This window comes from Accipiter gentilis, chromosome 18, assembly GCF_929443795.1.
Source record: "Accipiter gentilis chromosome 18, bAccGen1.1, whole genome shotgun sequence".
Taxonomy (NCBI): Eukaryota; Metazoa; Chordata; class Aves; order Accipitriformes; family Accipitridae; genus Astur; species Astur gentilis.
Window position 1 is genome coordinate 1,317,838 of NC_064897.1, and position 22,603 is coordinate 1,340,440.

At 39.2% G+C, this 22,603-nt stretch overlaps 1 protein-coding gene across 3 annotated transcripts; it reads left to right on the plus strand.

The window, feature by feature from the left end:
• Positions 1-588: 588 nt before the first annotated feature.
• LOC126047801 (patatin-like phospholipase domain-containing protein 2) lies at positions 589-22,114 on the plus strand. Of its 3 annotated transcripts, XM_049821947.1 has the most exons (10): positions 589-819; positions 6,595-6,827; positions 7,589-7,654; positions 10,542-10,751; positions 11,882-11,942; positions 14,071-14,286; positions 15,267-15,399; positions 16,643-16,759; positions 19,238-19,284; positions 20,032-20,129. In XM_049821947.1, the coding sequence occupies exons 1-9, from the start codon at positions 633-635 to the stop codon at positions 19,266-19,268; spliced, it is 1,254 nt and encodes a 417-aa protein (XP_049677904.1). In that variant the 5' UTR covers positions 589-632; the 3' UTR covers positions 19,269-19,284; positions 20,032-20,129. The 3 variants fall into 3 exon arrangements, with proteins under 3 accessions (XP_049677904.1, XP_049677903.1, XP_049677905.1); XM_049821946.1 differs by lacking the exon at positions 19,238-19,284 and having other exon boundaries at positions 20,032-22,114; XM_049821948.1 differs by lacking the exons at positions 589-819; positions 19,238-19,284 and adding an exon at positions 3,639-4,094 and having other exon boundaries at positions 20,032-22,114.
• Positions 22,115-22,603: the final 489 nt, after the last annotated feature.

Consider the following 22,603-nt stretch of genomic DNA (forward strand, 5'->3'; position numbering starts at 1 on the left):
AACCGGGACGGTTGCTAAACCCTCACCTCCCGCTGCCTCCCCCGGGCTGTGGGCGCTGTGCCGCGTCCCGCTACCCCTCCGTGACTGGATCCCGGAGGAGATCCCGCAGATCCCGGCCGCCGCCTGCCTTCCTTCTCTGGAGACCGGCAGGGCGCGTTTCGGCGTTACCACAACCCGGCTGCCGAGAGCCCGGGGGGCCCCATTTCCCGGCGGACGCCTCTGGGTGGGCTGGCTGGTGCGGGACGGGCCCGCCGGGCCCGATTCCCTCGGGGGCAGGCAGAAGCAGGGCGGAGAGCCGTCGCCGGGGTCCCCGCGGCGGCCGCCCTAGGCCGGGGGGAACCGTGAGGGGCCGAGGGGCCGCGCCCTCCCTCTGAGGGGCAGCCGCGAGAGGAGGCGGGACTCTATTTGCATCTGCCCTTGGGTTGGCTGGGGCGGCCTTGGCCCACCGGGGCGCGGCGAGCCGGCGGCGCAGGATTGGCTGCCGCGCGGGGCGGGCGGCGCTGGGCGCGGCCGCTGTGGAAACCGCAGCGACGGCCGCGCCGCCGGCGCCTCAGTCGCTCGGCGGCGGCGGCAGAGGGGGAGCCGGTCCCGGCGCGGCGGCCGTGGCGCCGGTCCTCGCTCGCCGGTCGACGATGCTGGACCGCGAGCGCGGCTGGAGCGTCTCGTTCGCCGGCTGCGGCTTCCTGGGCGTCTACCACATCGGCGCCGCCACCTGCCTGCAGGAGCGCGCCCCTCACGTCATCCGCGACGCCCGGCACATCTACGGCGCCTCCGCCGGGGCCCTCGCCGGCGCCATGCTCGTCGGAGGCGGCTCTCTGGGTCAGCGTCTCCGTCCTCCTGCCCCGCCGGCGGCGGGGGGTCCGGCGGGCTGAGGGGAGGCGAGGCGGGGCCGGCGGGAAGGGGCAGGTGTGCCGGGCCGGCTGCGGCTCCGGGCCCGGCCCCCGGGAGTGCCGCGGCCCGCCGCCGCTGCGGGCCGGCGGGGCCGGGCTGGCTCCCTTTCTCTCTTTCTCGTTTTGCGACCCCTCCTAGGAAGTTAAATCCGAACGGGTTACGTGGCCCTGTGGGTGCCGGGCCGTCTTTTTTGGGGTTTTTTTGTGTTTTTTTTTTTTTTTTTTTCCCCTGTTCCCGTACGTCCCATCCCGTGCACATCCTACCTCCCGGTAAAACACACAAAAAATCGTGTGTTTCCTTGCGGGTGGGGGAAGAGGCAGGTGGTAAAGTTAGCGTGTCTTCACCGCGGGTGGGTATGTAGCAACCTCCCGGGCTCAAGAGATGGTCTTGACGATGCCTCGGTGAATTTCAGCACTCCGGTGGCCAAACGGCCGGCGCCTACCTGCCCCCGGTACAGGGACGGGTCCGTGTGTCCGGCTGAGGAGTTCTGCGCCTCCTGGGCTCGGCGTTGCGAGTACGGGGCTGCTGACAGCTGCTCTTGGCTTCGCGGAAAGCGGAGGAATTAAGAGCTGTCGGGAGAGCGGGGGGCAGCTCAATCCTGACACCCTTTAAAGCAAAGAGGCTGGCTCTGTCGGTAGCTTGAAAGGAAATACTGGCACTGTACTGGGAGATAACGCGTCTCTTCTCTAGTTGCATTTGAACATGAAGTTTCAGTTAGCTTTAACTCGCTTCCTCTAAAGCTTCTCCTTTCTTGGGGTAAGGCTAAGAGAGTTAAGGTCAGGGCTTAGGTTAGCTTTAACATGCTTTTCCTCTTTAATCTGTGCACGGTATATATTGCATAGGTCACTTAGGTGTATGATTAGAAACAGTGGATTGATTAAAATCACTGATTTTAATTGTGATTTAAGTAACAGAGTTAATCTTGTTTTGTATTTATACCGGATAAGGATGTTAGCTTGCAACTAAATATAGTCTCTCTTGTGAAATAAATGCTTATTTCTAGCAGTAGGAAAAGTATACCTCGCTTTTACCTATTTAGGGCTCACGAGAACCCAAATATACACTTATCTAGTGAATTAGATGTGCTAGACATTAAAGCAAGCTTGATACAAGTAAAATCAAGGTGTTTAAGATCGTGACTGGAATGCAGTTAAAAAGGTGTGTGAAATATCTGGAAAACTGACAATGTTTTCCTTTTAAACCAAAGAAATCCACTGAATAAAAGCTTGTCTATTTCATGACTCAACACTGATTGGTTTTGCTAACAGTACCCTTAACAGGTTTAGAACTAGGAAGATTTTTGTAAATTCATATTTCATCTTATTTATAGATGGAGAAAAACAATGAGTACTTATTTTGAATTTGGAGAGGGTTTGGGTTTTGCTTTTAAATTTCTGAGGGAACAATTTACTGACTTAAAAAAAAGAAGTTCCTTGTACGTGCAAGAGATTGATGCTGTGGAATGCTTGTCCCTGCCGCTTAGCCACTGATCTCTATTGATCACGTATGCTTAATTTCTTCAAAGCTTTAGCAATAAACTTGTGCTACTTAAACTTTTTAGTTTAATTTGGCTGTAATGTCCTAACATAACACACTTGAGTTATTGTGAGCTTAATACCAGCTTTTAAAACAAAACTTATTTATCCACAATAACTATTTATTTTTAGAACGTATCCAGTCTTAAGTCATTGTAAATGATTTAAGAGGGAAGCTGCTTTAAATATTTGAAGTGCTCCTAAGGACAAAAAATGTATATCGTTTACCTGAAAGTACGTGTTATTAACAGCTTTTGAAATTTTTAGCATTTTAATAATTGAGACTTGCAGACTTCAAATTATTCCCTTGTCTTTCCCTCCTCATATGCCAACTGAGATTTTTGCTTTTCTCTAACTAATAGAATAGCTAGTCTGTGTGCAATCACTGCCCACTTCATGGGCAAGTGTATTTCTTCTGGAAACTTTGGAAAAAAAAAAAAAAAAAAAAGCCACTTGGGAATGTTGGAAGATAATTCAAAACCAGCCACATTCTAAAGTCTGTGAATCATTGTAAATTTGTCAAACTAAGAAGGTATTCCCATGTTAATTCTATATCTTTTTAGCTGATAATTTTTTGTGAGTTTGTGTGAAAGCAGAGGATTGTAAATAAGCTCTAAAAAAATCACTGTGTGGTATAATAATCTGATATATTTCATCAGTTTGTATTGTACACCTCCCTCACATTGATATACTTTAATAGGCAGTATTTGTTATTTCTGCAGTTGTGGTTATAAGTCCCGCATGGTTTCGCTGTGGGAAGACAGAGCCAGACTCTTCTCAGAGATGGGTAGTTGAAGGATGAGAGGCAGCAGACACAACCTAGAACATGGCAAATTCTGATTAGGCATAAGGAAAAGAAAATTACCTTGAGGGTGGTAAAATACTGGAACAGGTGCCTGGAGAGGTTGTGGGATCTCCATCCTTGGAGGTGTTCGAGACTTGACTGGACCCAGCCCTGAATTAGTACGCTTGTTGGCTCACATAAAACTCTGACTGTATATGTGTGAACAGGGTTTTCGACTAAAATTGACATGCATATTTCATCTCATCTTACAGGTTTGAAGCCAGATGTTTTAAGTAAATGGCTTTGTGCTTCATGTTACCTGTTAGATAGGCAAACAGAGAGTCCATAGAATTTCAGGTTTGAATAAATGTAAACATTAGTCATTGAATGGAAAAAGAAGTGTACTTTTCCAGACTGAGGAAGAAGTTTCCTTCATTGAATTTGGGGAAAGGTAGAGAGAGATGCTTAGAGGTGACTGTCCTTCTGAGGATGAAGCGCATTCATCTCCTGGAACTGTTAAGGTGCACTCCTCTTGTTACATCTTCCCCATGGATGTCTTGGAGATCTGGTATTTCATTGGCAATGTGGTCATCCATTCTAGTGTGGCATGAAAGAGAACAGGTTTGCTGGGGGCTGTAAATATGATGTCAGATTTTACTCTGTGGGAAACGAATTAATAGTTATTTAACCATTAAAACTAGGAATATAGAAATATAACTAGGAATAGTTCACATTTAATAGGAGCATTAATTTCTTTAGCTCTCTTGTGTTTCAAAAAATAAAACAGATATACCAAGGTCTGCCTAAAATCCCAGTCTGACTTGAGCTCTAGCCCTCTGTCCCTTCCTGAGAAGATCCCATTTTGGAATACACCTGCCTAAGAGGTAACTGTATTTTAGTCCTGTTGGGGAAAGAAGGGAGAAGGAAAAGAAGTTGGAATACTTTGACGTCTGTTGAATTAATAATGAACAGCTTTTTAAATTTTCAGTGTTTTAATACCACATACTCTTGGGTAGGCAGAATGTATATATATTTTTATTTCTTTTTTTTTTTTTTTCCCCCTCAGGAGCCCTTCTTGTATTTAAAATAGCTTACAATAACTTAAATATGTAAACTTGCTCTTTTTCTTTTCTTCCCCTATCCCCGCCCCTGTATACTACCTCAAACGTAGAAATTCTTGTATGCGGAAGAGATGGGAAAATGGAAATCAGATTTCATTTTGATGGGTATTTATTTTCTGAAAGGAAGTTGAAATGAGAGGAGTTCAAATCTAAACTTCTGGAGGTCATTGGTTTTGCAGCCCTTTAGTGGGTTATGTAAAGTGAGCTGATACTTGTTAACCTTTTTTGCAGTGAGAGGTAAATAATCGCAACACAAAGGTTAGTAGAGGGCACTGGTTTACTTTGTTTTTACTGCAGAAACAGGCCTGCAGTGCAAATGAGTGAAGATGTTACCATGCTTCAAACTTAAGTAACAGCTTGAGCTTCAATTTGACGGGATGCTAGCTAGAAAAACAGGGTCAAGACATGGCAGAGAAGTGAGAAGATGTGTATTTGTTTGCTCATGTGTCCATGCACCCAGTGCTCTTTGTTTTTTACGACAAGCAATTTTCTTGCTTGGTGCATAAGTGTTTGAAAATGTACTTATTTTGCAAAAGGAAATCAATGCATGCACTAACACTGCTGTTCCTGGACAGAGTCCTGGTAGTTCAGTATCTCAGACTCCTGCAGTGTGCCTGATTTCTCTCTCTTTAGAAACTTCAGAAGATTGAACGTTGCTAAATTAGCTTATTAAAAAAAAAGAGGTGGTAATTTATATCTGAGTGCATGAAGAATAGAACTGCTAAAACTGTCTACGTAACGCCTTTTAGAAATAACTTCTTCACTTGCCAGAATGTGACTTGTGCCATTTTTGTAATTGCATGTAAAATGTGTTTTACTACCATAAGCATATATTTGACCATGAACAGTGAGCTGTGTCTAAATTGTTTGCCATCTTCTGGAGTGGGAGGTGAGGTCAGACTACTGGTATCAATGGATTCATGGCCCAAGGCTTCACTCTGCAAGGATGGAATGAAAAAATTGTAGTAGTAAAAATGGAGTGTGTCTGATACCTCAGATATTTTGAGGGATACTCTATTGAACATAGACTCTTGGCTTACTATGTTAAGAATGAGAAAAGTTTAGGTATTGCTATTTGAGGGGGAAAAATAATATTGTAGAGAGATAATTTTTTGGAAATTAATCTGAACTTAAAGGCTTAAGCAGAGTTGTTTCCAGTGCAGTGCTCACATTTAACTTGGTAAGTTGAATCCTATCTATTCTAGACAGAGTCTGTGTAAGTTAAAATATGCAAGTTCTGAAAATACTTCTAGATGACCTTGTAGCATATCACTCAGGTTGATAACCTGTTACTTTGACCTTCCTTCCCACCCCCGTTCCTCCACCAAGTTGACGAGCTTATCAGGCAATTTTCTCAAAGTATGCTTTGAAGAAACACGACATTAAAAATTCAAACAAAACATTGCAGGTGGATGAGCTGCTGTTCTTACTATGACTACGTGTGTGGTTGTTAAAATTATTTTAATGTTCTTTGGGAACAGTTGTGTCTTCTGCAGTGGTTTGATCTAGTTCCCAAATGCTGATTTTAATGTGAGAAAAAATTATTATGTGTCTGTTACATATTGGTAAAAGTGCACCTATTTAGGTAGAGACTTGTGTGAGAGATGTTACAGGTCTCCTCCACGTTCCTTACCCCCTGCTTTAAAAACTTTCCCATGAAATGCATTACAATAAGTTCACATTTAACGTTCCCTTTATTGTGTTTATATATAAATGAAGATAAATGGTGCCCTGAAACCTTAAGTTTGGTTAAAGTCCAACAAATGTTACTAGCTGTGGTGAACCCAGGTGCTCTGCTTCCTCAGCAGGCAAACTGTGGACCTTAAATCCGTGCATCATACGCTGTAGGCTTTTATGGATGTTGCATATGGAGTAAGTCCATGTATACATGCTTACAGAAGGTCACTCATCTTTTTTTTTTCTTAAATAATGTGTTTCTGGAATGAATAATTCCTAACTGAAGCATCTTATATGGGTATTTTACACCTACGTTTATGTATAAATAACATATGAGGAACTTGGCACCTGAGTATTCACCAGGAGTTCTATTTGAAAGTCTGAAGTGACTTTTTTTTTTTTCCTCAGAAGACTCCTAAACTCTGTTAAACACTAGTGGACAGTTATTTTATCTGTTAAAAAACTCTTGAATTGTCATGCTAGGAATCAGAGAGAAAAGTTGGAGCTCTAGACACGCTTTATTACTGGAAGTGCATTTTTTTGTTTTTTGACGTATCTTCTGTTCTTAAATTCGTTTTATTTTCAGCTCAGGCTTGTGCAGATGTTCTGGCATTAGCCAAAGAAGCTAGAAAGCGAAATCTTGGTCCTCTTCATCCTTCCTTTAATGTGATAAAGATAATAAGAGATGGACTGATGAGAAATCTTCCAGAAAACGCTCACCAGTTGTCATCGGGCAGACTATGTATATCACTAACCAGAGTATCAGATGGTAAAAATGCATTGATATCTAATTTTAACTCTAAAGAAGAAGTTATCCAGGTATGTTTATTTTTGGCAACTTTTAAAAGTTTCTATAATCTTAAGTCCATTTAACATCATCTATTGGATTTCCATTTTAAACATTTTAGGATATTGTGACTTTGACAGTATTTTAAAGATTAACTCAAGCTTCATTACACTAAATTCACTTACTAGTTTTCCCAGTCAATGTATCTGCAAACTGTTTTAGTGAGTAGGAGCGAGGGATCAACCTTAAAAAGGATAAATGCCTTTGAAGTGCAGTGTATCTAATAAAACTGTATCCTTCATGAATAAGATTTTTTTTTTTAAGGTTGTTCTTACAAAAGGGGTGATCAAAAATAGCTTTTTCAAAGTCTTAATACCAGTTACAAAGCTAGTTTAATAGGATCCCAGACTGTTGATATTTGAGACCCTGTTTAGTTACTTCGATTACTCAGAAAATGTATAGCTTGAGTGAATGATCATGAACTTTTCCTTGCTAATTAGCATTTCTAGAAATGGTCTTTTAGTGAGTCTTATAATTTTTTTAGATGGAGTGTGGTTACATTCTAAAGAAGAAATGTGGAAAACCTTAATCCTGTTTCAAATAATGCTTGATAATACCTCCCCCCCTCTCCCCCCCCCCCCCCCCCCTTCCTTTTTATTCAAGTGTACTTACTGGGGGTTTTTTTGGTTGCTTGCTCAGTTGTTTTTGCTAACATCTAAAGAGATAGAGATAAATGATAATTTCAATAATAGAACAGTTACCATTTAATTTACATGGTCTCACTTTCCTACAGGCTTTGATCTGTAGTTCGTTTGTCCCTATTTATTGTGGCCTAATTCCACCGTCATTTAGAGGTGTGGTAAGTATTGTTAAGACCTAAAAATAGATCTAGCTATTCTGAAAATATTAGGAGACAATGTATATGTTTTTTTCAGTTATCCTACTGTAAAATAAATATCTTCATCATAGCTTCTAGTACTGTAGCAGTTTGTTACAACTTTTCAAATACACAAGGAAACACTAAATGTGTGGAAGACCTGTTATGTATATTTCTTCTCCACCCTGCAAAGCACACGCATGCTCTCTCTTCCCTGCCCCCCCCGCGATTTCTTGCTTGCTGATGCAGTAATTAAAAGAGGGTATTCTAAGTTGGCAAGTATTTAACTTAAGGATAAATATTTATTGAAGAAAGTGATGCTTATTCATCTGCACAAATTTACAGGAAGGGTCATTTATACTTGTTTGTTTAAAAAAAAAATATCTTGTAAGATAGTTTCTTGTATATCTGTGTGTTCTTGCTGTAGGTAGATCTGCCTTAAAACTGGATTAAAGTTCTATGTTCAGTTAGATATAAACAAAACTTTTTAATGTCTTCTGCTATTTGTATTCAGCATAAGAAAGGTTGCTTTTTAAAGGTAAAATGTCAGTATATTAGTCTGCTCTATTACTTCACAGGAACTGTTGGTTACAAAACCTCTTAATACTTCATGGCTATACTGGGTTTTCTAAAATCCCCCATTAAAGGGGCAACAACTGCAGAAAAGTTAGTATAAATTGCTGTATGTGTTTTGATTAACAGGTCTGGAAGCAGACATGCATTTCAAATCAAGGCAGTGACATTCATGGCTTTTTGTTGTAGTATTGTATTAGCTTGCATTTGCTTTCCTTCCAACTTTGGTGCTCCTTACACAAGGAGACGGGAAGAATATGGAAAGAAAACTCAAAACATCTTTAACTGTGGTTGATTATAGACTGTTCTCAAGGCAATCTGGAAGTGCTAAAAGGTCAAGGAAAGACATGAAATGTATTTTCTCTTCATGCTGAAATTTAAGCAAAAGTGATTAGAACTGCATAGGGATTTTTCTTTATCTGTACTTCTAAACCTTGTATGTCTCCTTAAACTCTTCCAGATTAAAGGTGTTATGAAAACAGGATGTTGGACTGAATCCAGGGTTTAGGTGGATCCAGGCTAATCTGGCTGTTCAGTTCTTGTCACCAGACAACAATGTTATTTTAAAAGGCTTAGTTCAGAGTACAAAAACATACCAGTGATGCTTCCTTTGGTCCTATTTTGAGGGAAGGAATCATTGTATCCTTTTGATCTTGCCAATTATTTTGATACAATTTTAACATGTAGGAAGCATTTTTGAGGTAACTTGGTAAGAATACCACAGTTACACATGCTTGGCATGACTCCTGTAAGGCTTAAACACAGTAGAATGTCAAGTGTGTAAACTTTGTAGCATCTTGCTGTTTACTGGCTTGGTGCGTCATGCATGTGTACTTTAAAACAAAGACTTAAGGATAACTTTTAATAGGTATATCTAACAGCCAGCTGTGAAACTTTTGGGTGTGGTGGGTTTTGTTTGGGTTTTTTTAGCCCTTTCAAACACATAAATGATTTTAAATTAAAAAATTACTAGGGGGAACAGACAGGCAGAAACTCCAAATAATGAAAACCATTTACCTCTGTAGAACAGTGACCCAGATGTGTACTTCCACCTTTTAATAATTTCATGAGAAGGCTGCATGCTATGGCTCCTCCTTTGCCAAACCTGTTGTATTGTACTTGAAGCTTCCACAAAGGACTTGGTGATTGCATTATGCAGCTATAGGAAGTTTGTCAGTAGCTGCATGCTGCTGGGTCTAAAGAATGCCCAAGAAAGCTGATAGGCAGGAGCAGGCTGCTGTAGAAGAGTACATTGGATAAATTGCTCTGAGCTGTCCTTTTCCTAATTCCTAGTTTGTTTCTCAGAATGGTCGGGGAGCGAGTGTGAAGACAGATGAAATTGGTAAGCCAGGTTGCTCATGCTCAAAACACCTGCTATGTTACCTTTACGTTTTACAAGGACCTACAGTTTATGTCTGTTGCCTAGTTAGGAAGAAAGAAAATGCAGCCACTAAACCAGCAAAGCTGGTAAAGTGGAGTGGTCTTCTGCTGCTGTCAGAACAAACTGGCTACAATTGGTCCTGCCGGAAAGATGGCTCTTGCGAGTGACTGGAGGAGTTGTCTTTGGCCATAGCAGCTGCTGCACTATAGATTAGTTACCCTGATATAGAACTCTTCAGTTCTTGGATTTTAAAACGCGTGAGGTGATGATGCACTAAAACTGCAGAAATGGGCAACTCAACATGAAGGAGACAAAAGTGCAACCTGGAACAGCTTCTAAACTTGCACTCAAAGCAGAAGAGATAATCCATGACTGTTGGCAAGGCTTCTGAAGCATTATCCTTTTTACTTGCAGTTTCTTTATGTCCAAATATTCTTGACACTTCATATCAAATTCTAATTACTAAGACTAATTTTAAGTTACTGTTATTCTAATTGAATGGTTTAGTATCATGGAACTTGAGCTTTGAAGTGTAGAGCTATTCTTTTACTTGTATTCTTTCTAAAGTACCCTGGTAGCTCTTTGGTTGGTGCTCGCCCTTGAGGAAGAAGACAGCTGCACTACTTTTCCTCTGCATGTTGTGTAGGATTATGATCTTTAAAATGGACTTGCTCTTTCTTAAACATACAGAAAAATCTCAAATAGAATATTCTTAGGCTGTCTATGGAACGATAGGTAGGAATACTTTTTAACTGGCATTAGAGGAAAGAGCATGCTACTCAAAATGTTTAGCCTGGGAGCATAGGCAGAGACTGTTCTGTTACAGTCTTAAATGCTATTTAATTCTTGCATGAGAAATCTGCTAGTTAGAAATTTTCAGCCTTTAAAACTTCTTATTTCTGTTCATTTTTGTAGCGCTATGTGGATGGAGGAATCAGTGACAACTTACCTCACTATGAATCTAAGAATACCATTACAATTTCGCCTTTCGCTGGAGAGTGTGATATCTGTCCAAAAGGGAATTCTGCCAACTTTCATGAAATGATTGTGACTAACACCAGCATTCAGCTTAGTTTGGGGAATCTTTATCGTTTAACACAAGCGCTCTTTCCACCAGAACCTAAGGTAACTCACTGCCTTGACGTGGTTACTAAAACATCTTTCCATATAAAAGCCTTGCTTTTGCAGAAAGCTACAGTTATCTTAGCATTTCATCTAGTCATTTAAACCTTTCTGGTGACATTTCTCTTCTTGTTTCTATTTTTTTCATACTTTGTCTTCATTCTCCTTATTTTCAGTCTCTCTCAGACTAAAAATGCATGTCCTGCTATTGGCTTTCAGTATTTATTTGGGAAGTAGCACAGGATTCTGTCATAAAATCAACATTGGTAAATTAATAACTGTCAGTTTGTAGTCCTTTCATGCTTACCTGCTAACCAGGTGCTTCAGAACTTAGCAGAAGTTCTAAAGCTTCATGGTTTTGTAAGGTTCTCAATCAATACTTCACGCAGGCAAGTTGCCTTTAAACTTCAAGTGCTGTTAATTGCAGATCTGATGAGGGAAATGCTCTTGAATTGCTGTTGTGGAAGCTGAAAAAATGAAAACAGACTTTGACAATTGGCTTGGGATATATTACAGAGGAGAAGTAATGTTCCTGACTGCTATGGATATATGTTTTTAATTGGAGGCTTTTTGACCGCTTGAAGAAAAATGTTAAATTCTACTTATGTAGGCTTTAATTTTTATTTTTATTTTTTTTTATCTAGGACTACTGTGTAGGTGAGCTGGTGTTGCATCTGGTGAAAGATATTTTCATATGGAAGACTAAGTCTGAGTCTGAGCATGAGAATTGCACAGCTTACTTTTTATAGTTTTGGGAAGTGGGAAGCACTGGGAGGGAAGAAGGGGAATTGGCAGACTCCAAGCCGCCACTCTCTTTCATTGTTGCTTGCATCTGCTGAAAGGCTAGTGAAAGAAACAAAAGGGGAGGAAATTCTTGCAAACTGTTAGAGTGCTGTCCTTTTAACAATTCAATGCATCTGTAACAGCTGAAAGATAAGTTGATGCATACATGATCACGTGTACATGATCACAGTAGGCATATTAACCCAAACCTGTTGAATTATAGAAATTGTCCATGTAAATTTTTCTTAGAAGAATGGAGGGTGGATAGAAGTGGCTTTTCGTTCTGGAAACTGTTGATCTTAAGTTGAATCTCCTTTTATTTGTCTGACTCATTTACCCTATGCTTGCAGGTACTAGGAGAGATCTGTGAGCAAGGATATTCAGATGCTCTTAAATTCTTGAAAGAGAATGGTATGTTACACTTAGCAATAATTACTGATAATGTGGTCTTAGCCTGAGTTTAAAAAAAAGGATGAGGGAGGGGGTTGTATGTAGCTAAGAAGGGGCTAGGTCTTTGAGTTTTTTGAAGGGATCATGGTAGGTTTAGTTCTCATAGAAATCACATAGGTGTAGCCACACAGAAATTGAACTTTAGGGTTTCTGTCAAATTTGCGTGAAGTGAATGTTAAGGTATTGTTAAGTGAAATTACCAAATAATTCCAATTCTAGGGAAATCATATTATTAGTTTCTTTTGTGTTAATTGTGAAGGATAGGAATAGCCTATTGTTTCCTACTCCTGTGAAACCTGTATCTTCTTATTACCTCCTCTCTGCTATCATCCAAGTGAATTTCTAGATAAAGCCTTATAGTCCAGAACTGGGAGCTGGCTAACAACAATATAAACTCAGTCACAGACAAATCCTTAGTCTGTATTGTGAAAGATTTTTAGAAGACAACGACTTTTAATGTAGCAGTTGTTGGGACCCAGATAAATTTAGGAAGAAGAATTGAAAGTTGCTCTGCTCTACTCCTAGAATTCTAGTAACATATTTTATATAAATAAATGTTATTGCTCTGCACATTTTGAGACAAATGAGTTAACAATAGTAACTTGATATTAGCATGAAGTTAACCACGTGTTAAACATGCCTAGCCCCTGTAGTCTTTGGATGCAGAAGCAAATTGGTACTGGGTTGGATTAGAGGAACGGAAACTGAAATGTGATGTTTGCACTGATCAGGTAGTACCAGCTGCAGTATTGTAATGCAGTCATATATGGATGTGCTCACTGCTTATACCCTGTTGTAACTAAACATTAAATATTCATGTTTTCTTAGAACAATTTTCTTCACTGTGAAAAATGTCATGGTTCTGCTTAAGAGTTTGATTTTTCTAGTGATGTTATTAAATATTTGAGAATCCTGCTTTATACCTTTTACCAGGTGATTAAAAGCACAAGCTATATAAAGAGCCTGTAATTTGTAGGTGTCCGTAGTAAGATGGGTTCTGTTGCTGTACTGCACCCACAAGTTTCCTGTGTGCATGTTTCCATCTCTGACACTAATATCTGAGATTCTTTGCAGCTCTTCCTTAGTGTCCGTCCCCCACGTCCTCTGTGTATTGCACTATTGTCCTCCTTTTTCACACTACTGATCCTGTGATCATCTTTGTTCTTATTCTGTCACAGGTTTGTCTTGCTTAAAGCTCAATCAGTCATAATTATAACCTTTCTAAACTCATTCATGATGCATCTCCTTTCTTGTTATTTCAACTGTAGGAGTTAATTATTTTTTTTTCCCCATCTGTAACCCTTCAGATAACTTTTCTGCTAAATTCACTGTATATCCTTTTGACATTTGTCTTTAGGAGTAATTGTAAGTAGGATACAGATTCTGTTATAGGTATGGATCCTAGTCAAATTTGGTAGTCTTTGTATATAAATAACTTTGTCACGATTTTCTGGAAACTGAATATATATATATCCTCCTTGTATTTTTTCACTTTCTGCTCATTATCTAGTGTTTGTTTCTAAGGTAATTATCAGTGCTATTTCTTAATTGGCATCAGTTTTGCAAGGCAACCAATGTTGATTTAGATCTCTACTTCATATACATCTTAAAACAATACCCTGCTTGCTTTCCTTCTCCACCCTGTTGTAACAATGCCTAAGAGTACTCACGTAATACCTGCCATGTCAAATTTTCCAAATGTCTGATGTGGTGTAGGTGTTTTCTTTCAAGTAAATATAAATCAGTTTTCCTCCTCCCCTTTAAATCATTTGCGCTCTCTCTCTCCCCTTTAAATCATTTGCTTTCTTGCTGGGAAACAACTTTGGTAAATGACTGTATGTTTCCAGTGCAGTTTCAGTTAATTGTCTACTTTTTCCTTTTCTTCAGAACCTGTTTTAAAGTAAGACCTAAACCTTCAAAAGAGTACTCATCAGTGTGATTAAACATTTGTGGGATTATAAGAGCAAGTGTAGGGTAGATAATGTTTCCTCAGGATAGGCCTTTGTACAGATACAGAGACTACAGGTACTGTACAGGTACTCTGAAGACCTGTGGAACAAGCCTAAGTGGAAGCTCTTGACTCTTCCAGGTATTCTGAATGACTCAATCTATATCCACTTGTCCTTCACAAAAAGAAATCCTCACGAGGTTGCACAACAAGTTGACCATATGAAGAAAAAAAAAAAGACAGAAAATAACACAATAGAAACTTTGAAAATGGAAGTACTTAATGACCAGCTGAAGCAAAATCCATGGCCTTTGGAGAAGAGCATATTTGAGAGTCTACCTCCCAGACTTCGTAAAGGTACATTCTTCAGACTGTTTCCTGTAACTTTGAATTGCAAACTTTGATTTATTTTTTCCCCTGCTTACTCTTACAATTTGCATAACATGCTTTCTATTTAATCTTATAACTGCCTGTGAAATTAGAGACTATCTCAACCCAAAAAAGTTCTTTAAATACTTACTAAATGTGAACATGTACATTTTGATTTAGCTACAGAAATAAGATTGAAGCAGGAGGAAGGAGCTGCTTTCAACACTGCAGAATCGTGAATTGAATTCTCATTTGGTTTTGGATAAACTTTGTATGTGCACAGTATTTTTGTAAGCATATATTTCACACCAAAGTTGAACTTCAAATCCAAACACTGGTTATCCCCATCTTATTTTTAAAACAGACTTCTGTAGACTTCTAATTCTCTCACTTTCCTGTCTTTTTAATAAGCTGTTAATAGACCAAAACCACTTCTGATATTTTGCTAGTCTCTAACTTTTACCTAGGTTTTTTTGTGGATGCTGATGGGTATTTTCAAGAACTGAAATTTGTGATCCCAGTGACCTAGGAGAACAAAATTTGAAGTGTGATATTTCTTACCACTATATGTAACAACTGGAATATGTGGAACTCGAGGATTTAAACAAACTCCTTAGAGCTACCGAGTTTCTAACAAGACAGGAATGTTATCTAAAACACAAGTATTTTTGGAGAGGTGAACTTTACATCCTCATATTATCTTACTATAAATTAATTCTTAGACTCATTGCTTAAAAGTTCTGGGTAATGCCTTTTGTCCCTGTGGTATGAGTCCGTGCTTCCCGTATTTTAAAATAGCGTAGAGAAGGTTTATGGTAAGAGTGCCTTGAGATGAATTCTTTCATTTTCTATCTGAGCCTTATTCAGTAACACTTGATAATGTTGACTGAAGATTACGAAACTTTGAGCAAACTACTTAAACTGTTTCAAATGGTCTAACATCTTTTTCAAAAATAATTATTCTTAAGCGCTGCAGGAAGCTTGTAAGGAACAGAATGGATTCTACGCTCAGTTCTCTAAACTCTTCCCAATGAGGGTGATATCCTATCTGATGCTACCATATACACTACCAGTGGAGTCCGCTTACTCTGTTGCTTTACGGTAAGGAACTTTTAATGAACCATTTTAGAATTACTACACTTTTGGAAATTTACTTATTGAGAACTTATTCAGTGTCGTAGGTATTCTGGTACTCTAGAATACAAGTGGTAACTGTCCAAACACCATTATTTCTACCTACATAATGCATCTTCCTAAGGCCTCTATAGTCTAGGACTAGATAAATAAACATATTAAGAAGATTTCTAAGCAACTTACTCTTATTACTAATAGCTGTCTTGTAATTGCTCGAAAGAAGCACCTTCAATTGTGTTTTCCAGAAGCACATTCTTTATTACTATTACTATATTCTGCAGTGATATTTGAACTCTATCCAGATAGTTCTTGTGCTTTAGCTTCTTTCTGAAGTCAGGAGTGAAGTCCAGTGTTTACTTACCATGTAAATTTTCTTACCAGATTTGTTTAGATTGACTGGAAGTTGTGCTCTTGAAACAGAGCTTAATCTTCTAAGTTTTTCAATTCTCATGAAGGAGAAATTCTGCTAAATGAATGCACCATGAACCCTAAGCTTTGTGCTTGCTTAAGAGAATTCCAGTCCTTGAACAGCAGATGTCATTACTATCTTTAGCAAATACTTGAAAAATCAAATGTTCTATAAATGGAACCATGCAGAACTCCAGTAAAATATTTCGTTTCTGTGCCACTTCATGTGGCACTTCTGTGCCATTTTTTGGTGGATGGGGAAGAAGAAGCAGGTTTCAACACAATTTTAATATGGTTTTTTTCCCCCTCATCTCCCTCCGGTGTAACTGACTTCTGTTAAGACCATCATAAGGAAAAAAACCCACATTTGTGGCTTTGTTCTGTTTCTGCCTTCTATTTGTTCTTCCACTGTGCTTTTCTTTTGTTCTTCCTTCCTCTCCCACCTAACTTCAAACTGACCAGAAAGTTCCCACCACACAGAACGAGGTCTCGGAGACAGGAATTTTTTGCAGGCTTCCTAAATGTTGGTCACGAGGTGTGGAATGCACATACTGGTCAGCCGCTCAGCATAGATCAGAGATGCAGTGGTCTGTGCTGCCCTTTGTCCTAGCTTATAGAAAAGCAATGAGTGGTATAGATGGAAATTTGAGAGGTTAGGAAGACCTGGAGACTTTGGTGGGGAGGTTAACTTGGGGAGAATGAAAGCTGTGTTATTTTGTTGGATGTTGGACATGGTAAGAATACAATGCGGATTGGATCTACTGCTTACGAAACAACAATTGTATTTTGGTTTTGATTGTAGGTTAGTAAACTGGTTTCCTGACATGCCTGCTGATGTTCGATGGATGCAAGAACAGCTTTGTCGGATTGCTGGTACAGTTTACTCCCAGGCTAAAAGCAAGCTGTTCTGTATGTCCAGGTAAAGTGGAGTGCTGCTGCATGCAAATGATGCTTTTTTAGAAATTCTCTTTTATCAGAGCTTCAAGTACTACTAAGTTTCTCTCTTAAAACAGGATTTCATAATTTTCTCAAAGGTAACACAAAACAGTTCTCGCCACCTCTAATCCTTCGCATTGTTTCTTACGTATATTTTCTGGTGCTTCTTGTTTATAACTGATCAATGACTGCTACATATTGTAGATGAAGAGGAGTTGAGACAATCATGTTGTCTGTTGGTAAGCTTATGCTTTTTGGGGAGAAGGGTGGGTTATGGAGCAGACATTGGACTGAGAACAGACTTTGTTTCTTTTCTTCTCCACAGTAGCTGGAGCAATCAGGAAGAGGAGAAAAAGGTTGCTCAAGATGTTTTAAATCAGATGTAGCAGGTAGCAACTGGAAAACACTGGGAGAAAGACTAGATTCTTAGGAGTCTGGATAGGAAAGGTTGTAAGAGTTAAGAGGTAGATGAATATGAAGGACAGTCTTGTAAGATAGTTGGGAAGAATTAAAATAAGATGCGTACAGAAAACTTTTAGGACCTTCTACTTCTGTGGAAGAGAAACCTCTACTCTAACCTGGTTGTAACTAGGTTCATTATGCTTCTCTTAGGAAACTGGTGTAAGGACTTGGCCGTTCAGACTTTTTACTTCTGTTAAACTTTGTAGCACTATGTGTATGGACGAATCGGTGACAACTCACCTCTCAGTATGAATCTAAGAATACTGTTACTGTTTCACTTTTTGCTGGGGAGTGTAGTATTTGCCCAAGGAGCTCTGGAAACTTTCACAAAATGAATATGACCAATATTCACCTTCTACTTTTGTGCTAAAAAATGGACTTGTTGCTGAAGCCGTGTCAGAATAGTGCTATAAGCAGAGAAACATAGGCTCTCTCTGAGGTCCAAATGCTGATAAATGAAGTCTCCTAAGATTTGGTCTGAAAAAGCATGAATCCACACTTCAGCAGAGTAGATAATTTCTGTTTTTCTGATGATTGCCTCAACTCCTGGAATTGCTAGGTAGGAAGTAGAAGAAGGGAGAGAGAAATTAGCCCAAAAAGCTCTTAGGAGTGAACAGAATTCTTAAACACTTCATAAAAGCTTCCAAGAGATAGCTGTAGCACTGGAGACTCCTAACTGCAGCAGTTATTTCAATTAAAGCATTGCCATTTTCTGTATACAGCACATTTTAATTTTAAAATGAAAAATATGCTTTTATTCGAGCCAAGATTTCTTGAGCTTTTGTCTTCCTGGTTTTAGTAATAAAGTTAGATAAGGAGCAAAATCAAAGATGCTCTTTTGTGCTCTGACAATGCTACACACTGACCCATCAGAAATGCAGGTTTGATATGTCTGAGAAGACCTGCTTTATCCTACTTCCTTATAAGAAGCTTTGCCAAGATCTGGATTGGCATCGTGAAAGATCCGATTCATACGCTCCATCTCTTAGAAGACTAGTAGTCAAACTTACTGTTAAAGGTTCTGGCTTAATGGAAAACTTAATGAGGTTGAAGCTTGTGTTTCCTTCCCCCTTTGGACGTATTAAATGATGGCTCTAATATTAGGTTGTAAAGATGCCTTCTTTTTACAATATTCAGTTTTATCCAGAATCCAGAAGCATTTAATTCCTGTGTATAAATAGCTTCTCTTCTCCCTTTCTGAAATAAGTTAAAGCTTTTTTTGTATAACACTAGTTGGCTTTTCAGGCCATCTCTCTGAGGAGAAATGTAGTTCTTGGTATATATATTTGCTATTGTCCTACTATCATCTCTCCAGTTATTTGATACCACATGTAATCCATTGTCCTTTTTTCCTTCTTAATGATATTCTGACTCCTTTCCACAATAAATTTCGGTATAGTCATCTTCCTGCTTTTGGCCTTATTTAGCAGCTTCTTGATGATGTTCTTATTCCAGCCTTACCAATTGTGAGGCTCTTCATCTGAAATGGGCATTTGAAAGGCACAATATTACAAGACTGTCTCAGATCTAACTTCTCAGAGGGGTTGTTTAGTCATTGAGTCCTGATTAACCAGGAACCATTGTTTCTCTTCTTTTGGAAAGAGCAAGCTCTTGGCCATAAAGCAGAACATGGTGGTCGGGTGGCTTTTGCTGTATGCTTTTATGATAACTTCAGGGTGATCAGCTTCTACTGAACTGTTTACACTGTCAAAAGTCTTAAGTTTTCTGAAGCCTTCCTTTAAGTGGATTCCCTCTTCTGGTAGCTAGGTCCCAAAGCTCTGTGTGTAGAATCCTGCTTTGTATTCTACGGGTGACTGTGGGCTTGTGCCTTGTTTCAGCATCCGCCAAGACCTTACTGCTGCTTTTACAGAAAGTAATCCACCTCGCCCGCCCTTTTTTTATGCTCTTCCCCTTGTGTCATCAGATCTAGCTTCTGTTTTGGAATCAAACTTAAATTTCATGAAAATTTGCACTGTTTACAGTTTGAAAATCCTTTTAGGAAACTTAACCTGGTGGATGGTATCTTCTAATGCACCTAAACTTCAGGTATGGAAACTGGTGTTGAAGCATGCGTATGGCAAATTGTTTTTTTCTGTGTGTGAGTGGGGGGCATTATGGGTTGTTTTGGTTTTTTTCCCAAAAGCTCTTCAAGAGAGGAGGGAGAACTTTAAAGACAAAACTGGGTATTCTTGGTGACAACTTCAGTTTCCTGTTTCTCAGACTGGAAAAGGCTAACCTGGTGATTCAGGTGCTGGTTTAGAGCATAAGAAAGTTCTGTTCCAGCTGTTCAGGTTGGTGATAATTAGCTGGTTATCAAGTGGAATGCAGAGATGACATTTGGGAAGTTGAACAACTGTATTTTCTACTCAACTTGTAAATGTTGAGGCTATTCCTGTTAATATTCAGTTAGTGCTGTGATTCGTAAATCAGCAAATAATCCAAGTGGATAGCTGCGGGGAGATCGGGACTATTTAAGAGGTAATGTACCAACTTGGGTCTGCCCCTCTGAGCTCATCAGAAAGGTGTGACTTCTAATGTAACTGTTGTATATCTATTTCTGAGGACAACACATAACGGTAGGCTGCCCCTCCCTCTTTTAGATGTGATTGTTTCAAGATCCTTTTCCTGTTGTCCCATACCCTAACTCACTAAATGCATTTAGAATTAACTATTTTCCTCTAGTGTTCTTCCTTGTATGAAGATTCCCTGTCAGACATCTGAACAGTAATAGAAACATCATTGAAACACTAATAATATTTTTCTTTTTTCTTTTTCTTTTTTTTTTTTAAACAGGAAAGACAATTATGCATCACTAAGAAAATGTCAAACTGTCCCATCTACTATGGAATTTCATTCTTCATACTGCCACCTTAAAATGCCTCACTCTTCTGCGGACCTTGAAACCCGGCTCTGGGAACCTTCATGCTTCATGCACTCAACTATGAAAAATGCTTCTGCTAATATGCAGGAGCATTCAGACTTAAACTCCTATCCTAATTTTCTCCCAAATTCTGATGAGTCTGGGTTGGAAATAGATTTTGACTCTTCCTCAGAGACAAGTTTCCAAACTGCTCCAGAGTATTAATTTGGAAGTAGATTCCAAAGTTTCCAAAATTCCAATTTGGCAGACAAATTTAAATCCTAAAGGACTAAAGATCACTTTCTTTATTGCCAATAAGTCTTGGAAAATAATTTGTTTACAGCTTCCTGAAAAATTTGCCTTGGGAACTCTACTGTTTTAAGGATTGTAAAAACAGTGGCTGCTACACTAAGTAACAGACTAGAATTCTGTCGAGGCACCACTCAATTGACTGTAGTAAGACTTGTAGTAAACAGTGTCTGTCTGGAAAGAATTTTTTTTTAAAAAATCTACTTTCAGCATAAAAATGTAAATTCTGTAAACAGATTGTTAGACAAACAAGCATTGATAACAACAGCTTTTTAAAAATATATTTTTAACCTTATTATGTGTTAGGATTACTTTTATAGCACTTAAATGAAATTGGACTTTACTTCATAAAGGGAAACACACAAATGAGCTTTTTAGTGGCCTCCACTGTCTGTTTGCCTTATGTTTAAACATACTGTTGTGTTTATCGAAAAGTTGTCTGCACAAGATACTGTAGGAACAGTATTATTCTAGGTTGTTGTATGTATTCCACTGTTGATATTACTTCTCCTCTATGGCTCTTTTCCCCCCTTCAAATGCTTCAAGGGAAAAAGACATAAGAAATGGGGCACATTCCCCTGAAGTGTAAACAGGTACAGTTTCAGTGATTTCACAGGACTTTTTTTTTTTTAATGCTTAATACTTGATTAAGTATTGAAAAGTAGGTAAAATAGTGACTGTGATTAGTAGCAAACAGTAATTTGAGAAGGTGTTAAACTTTACACAAGGTGTTTACAAAAATCAACATATAGCAAGTAGTGAATGATGTTGAGGTCTTCTCTCTAATTGCTGCCCGATCAGTCTCGATTTCCCCCCCGCCTTCATCTTGAGAGATTTGTCTTCCCTTCTTTTGCTTCCCTCTTGCTAAAGGAGGGAAGAAAAGAGGGGTCCCTCCTGTCTCAGTGAGGTATGATAACCCAAAGGAAGTTTTCCAAGACTGACTGTTAGAAGCAGCAAATGTGTAAGACTTAGTGGAAGTGTCAATATCCAGGAGGCTGCGTAAAGGTCTAATAATGGGTTGAAAGTCTGCCAAATCCTGTCTGTATTGAACGATAAGCATTTTAAAACACTTTCTGCTACAAAGGTTCTGCATAATTTTAATAAAGGCAACGCATTAGTGTATGACTACATCAGGAGAAGTAAATAACTGTTAAGATTATCTACTCTTCTGGTGTTTTGTTATCATGACTTGTACAATTTTTTTAAAATAGAAGGAAATAACAATGGCTTTAAAGTTGAGTTTGCACGTGTTTGGGTGCAGGCGTGTGACATTTGAGAGGTTCTCATTTGTGCAACTCTGGTACAGCCGAGGGAAGAGACTACAGATGCTTACTGAGAGCATCTTGTACAAGGAGAAGCAGTGACTAGGCTGTGATGCTCAGGAGAGGGAAGTTTGTGAGTGTGAACTGTGGTATCCAGAAGGCTGTCAAATAGCAAAATGTAGCATTTCTGAATTGGACCAGCCTTTAAGCAGTTTCTCAGATGCGCTTTCCCTAAGCTTGAAGTGCTGAATTTTACAACATTAAAATTGATTTTAGAATGGTGGGGGACAGGGGAGAAAGTGTCAAGCTATCCATTTCCATACTACAGAAGACTGGTGCTATTTTACTTCAACTCTCGTTTGTCTCTTCTGTGTATGTATCTTCAAATTTGCAAAGGTTGGAAATGTTACTGTCACTACAATTAAAAGATACAAGATCTGGTTTATATTGTCTTGATTTAAAATTTTAAAGTTTCTAGAATTTAATTTCATAATGTTAGTTAAAAATCTTAGTTTTACCAGTAGGTATTAGAATTTAAGCAGGAATGCCGAGTTTTGCTTCCTGTGTACTGGAATAGTTCTATTAACTACATTTAAATCAACCTTGACCACTTCTTGTGTTGTGCACAGCTCCAGCTCTGTCTCCTTTTTCTAAAATAAAAAGGCAATCTCTTCCATGTTTTCTAAGCTTTTTTTGAGTATAACTCAAATATTCAATGCATTCATTTCATTGAACGTTTAAGATTTAATGGTTGCAAGGCGTCTTTTTTTTAAGAGCAGCGACTTTGGTTACTACTCTCGAGGGTCACTTGACCGTGCTGCAGCTGGAGCTGGACGTCACCCGGCCTCCCAACCCTGCTTCCTCTACCATCCATTACTTCACAAATAACTTTATGTATTTAAACAGAAGCACTTCCAAAACCAGAGGACGTTCC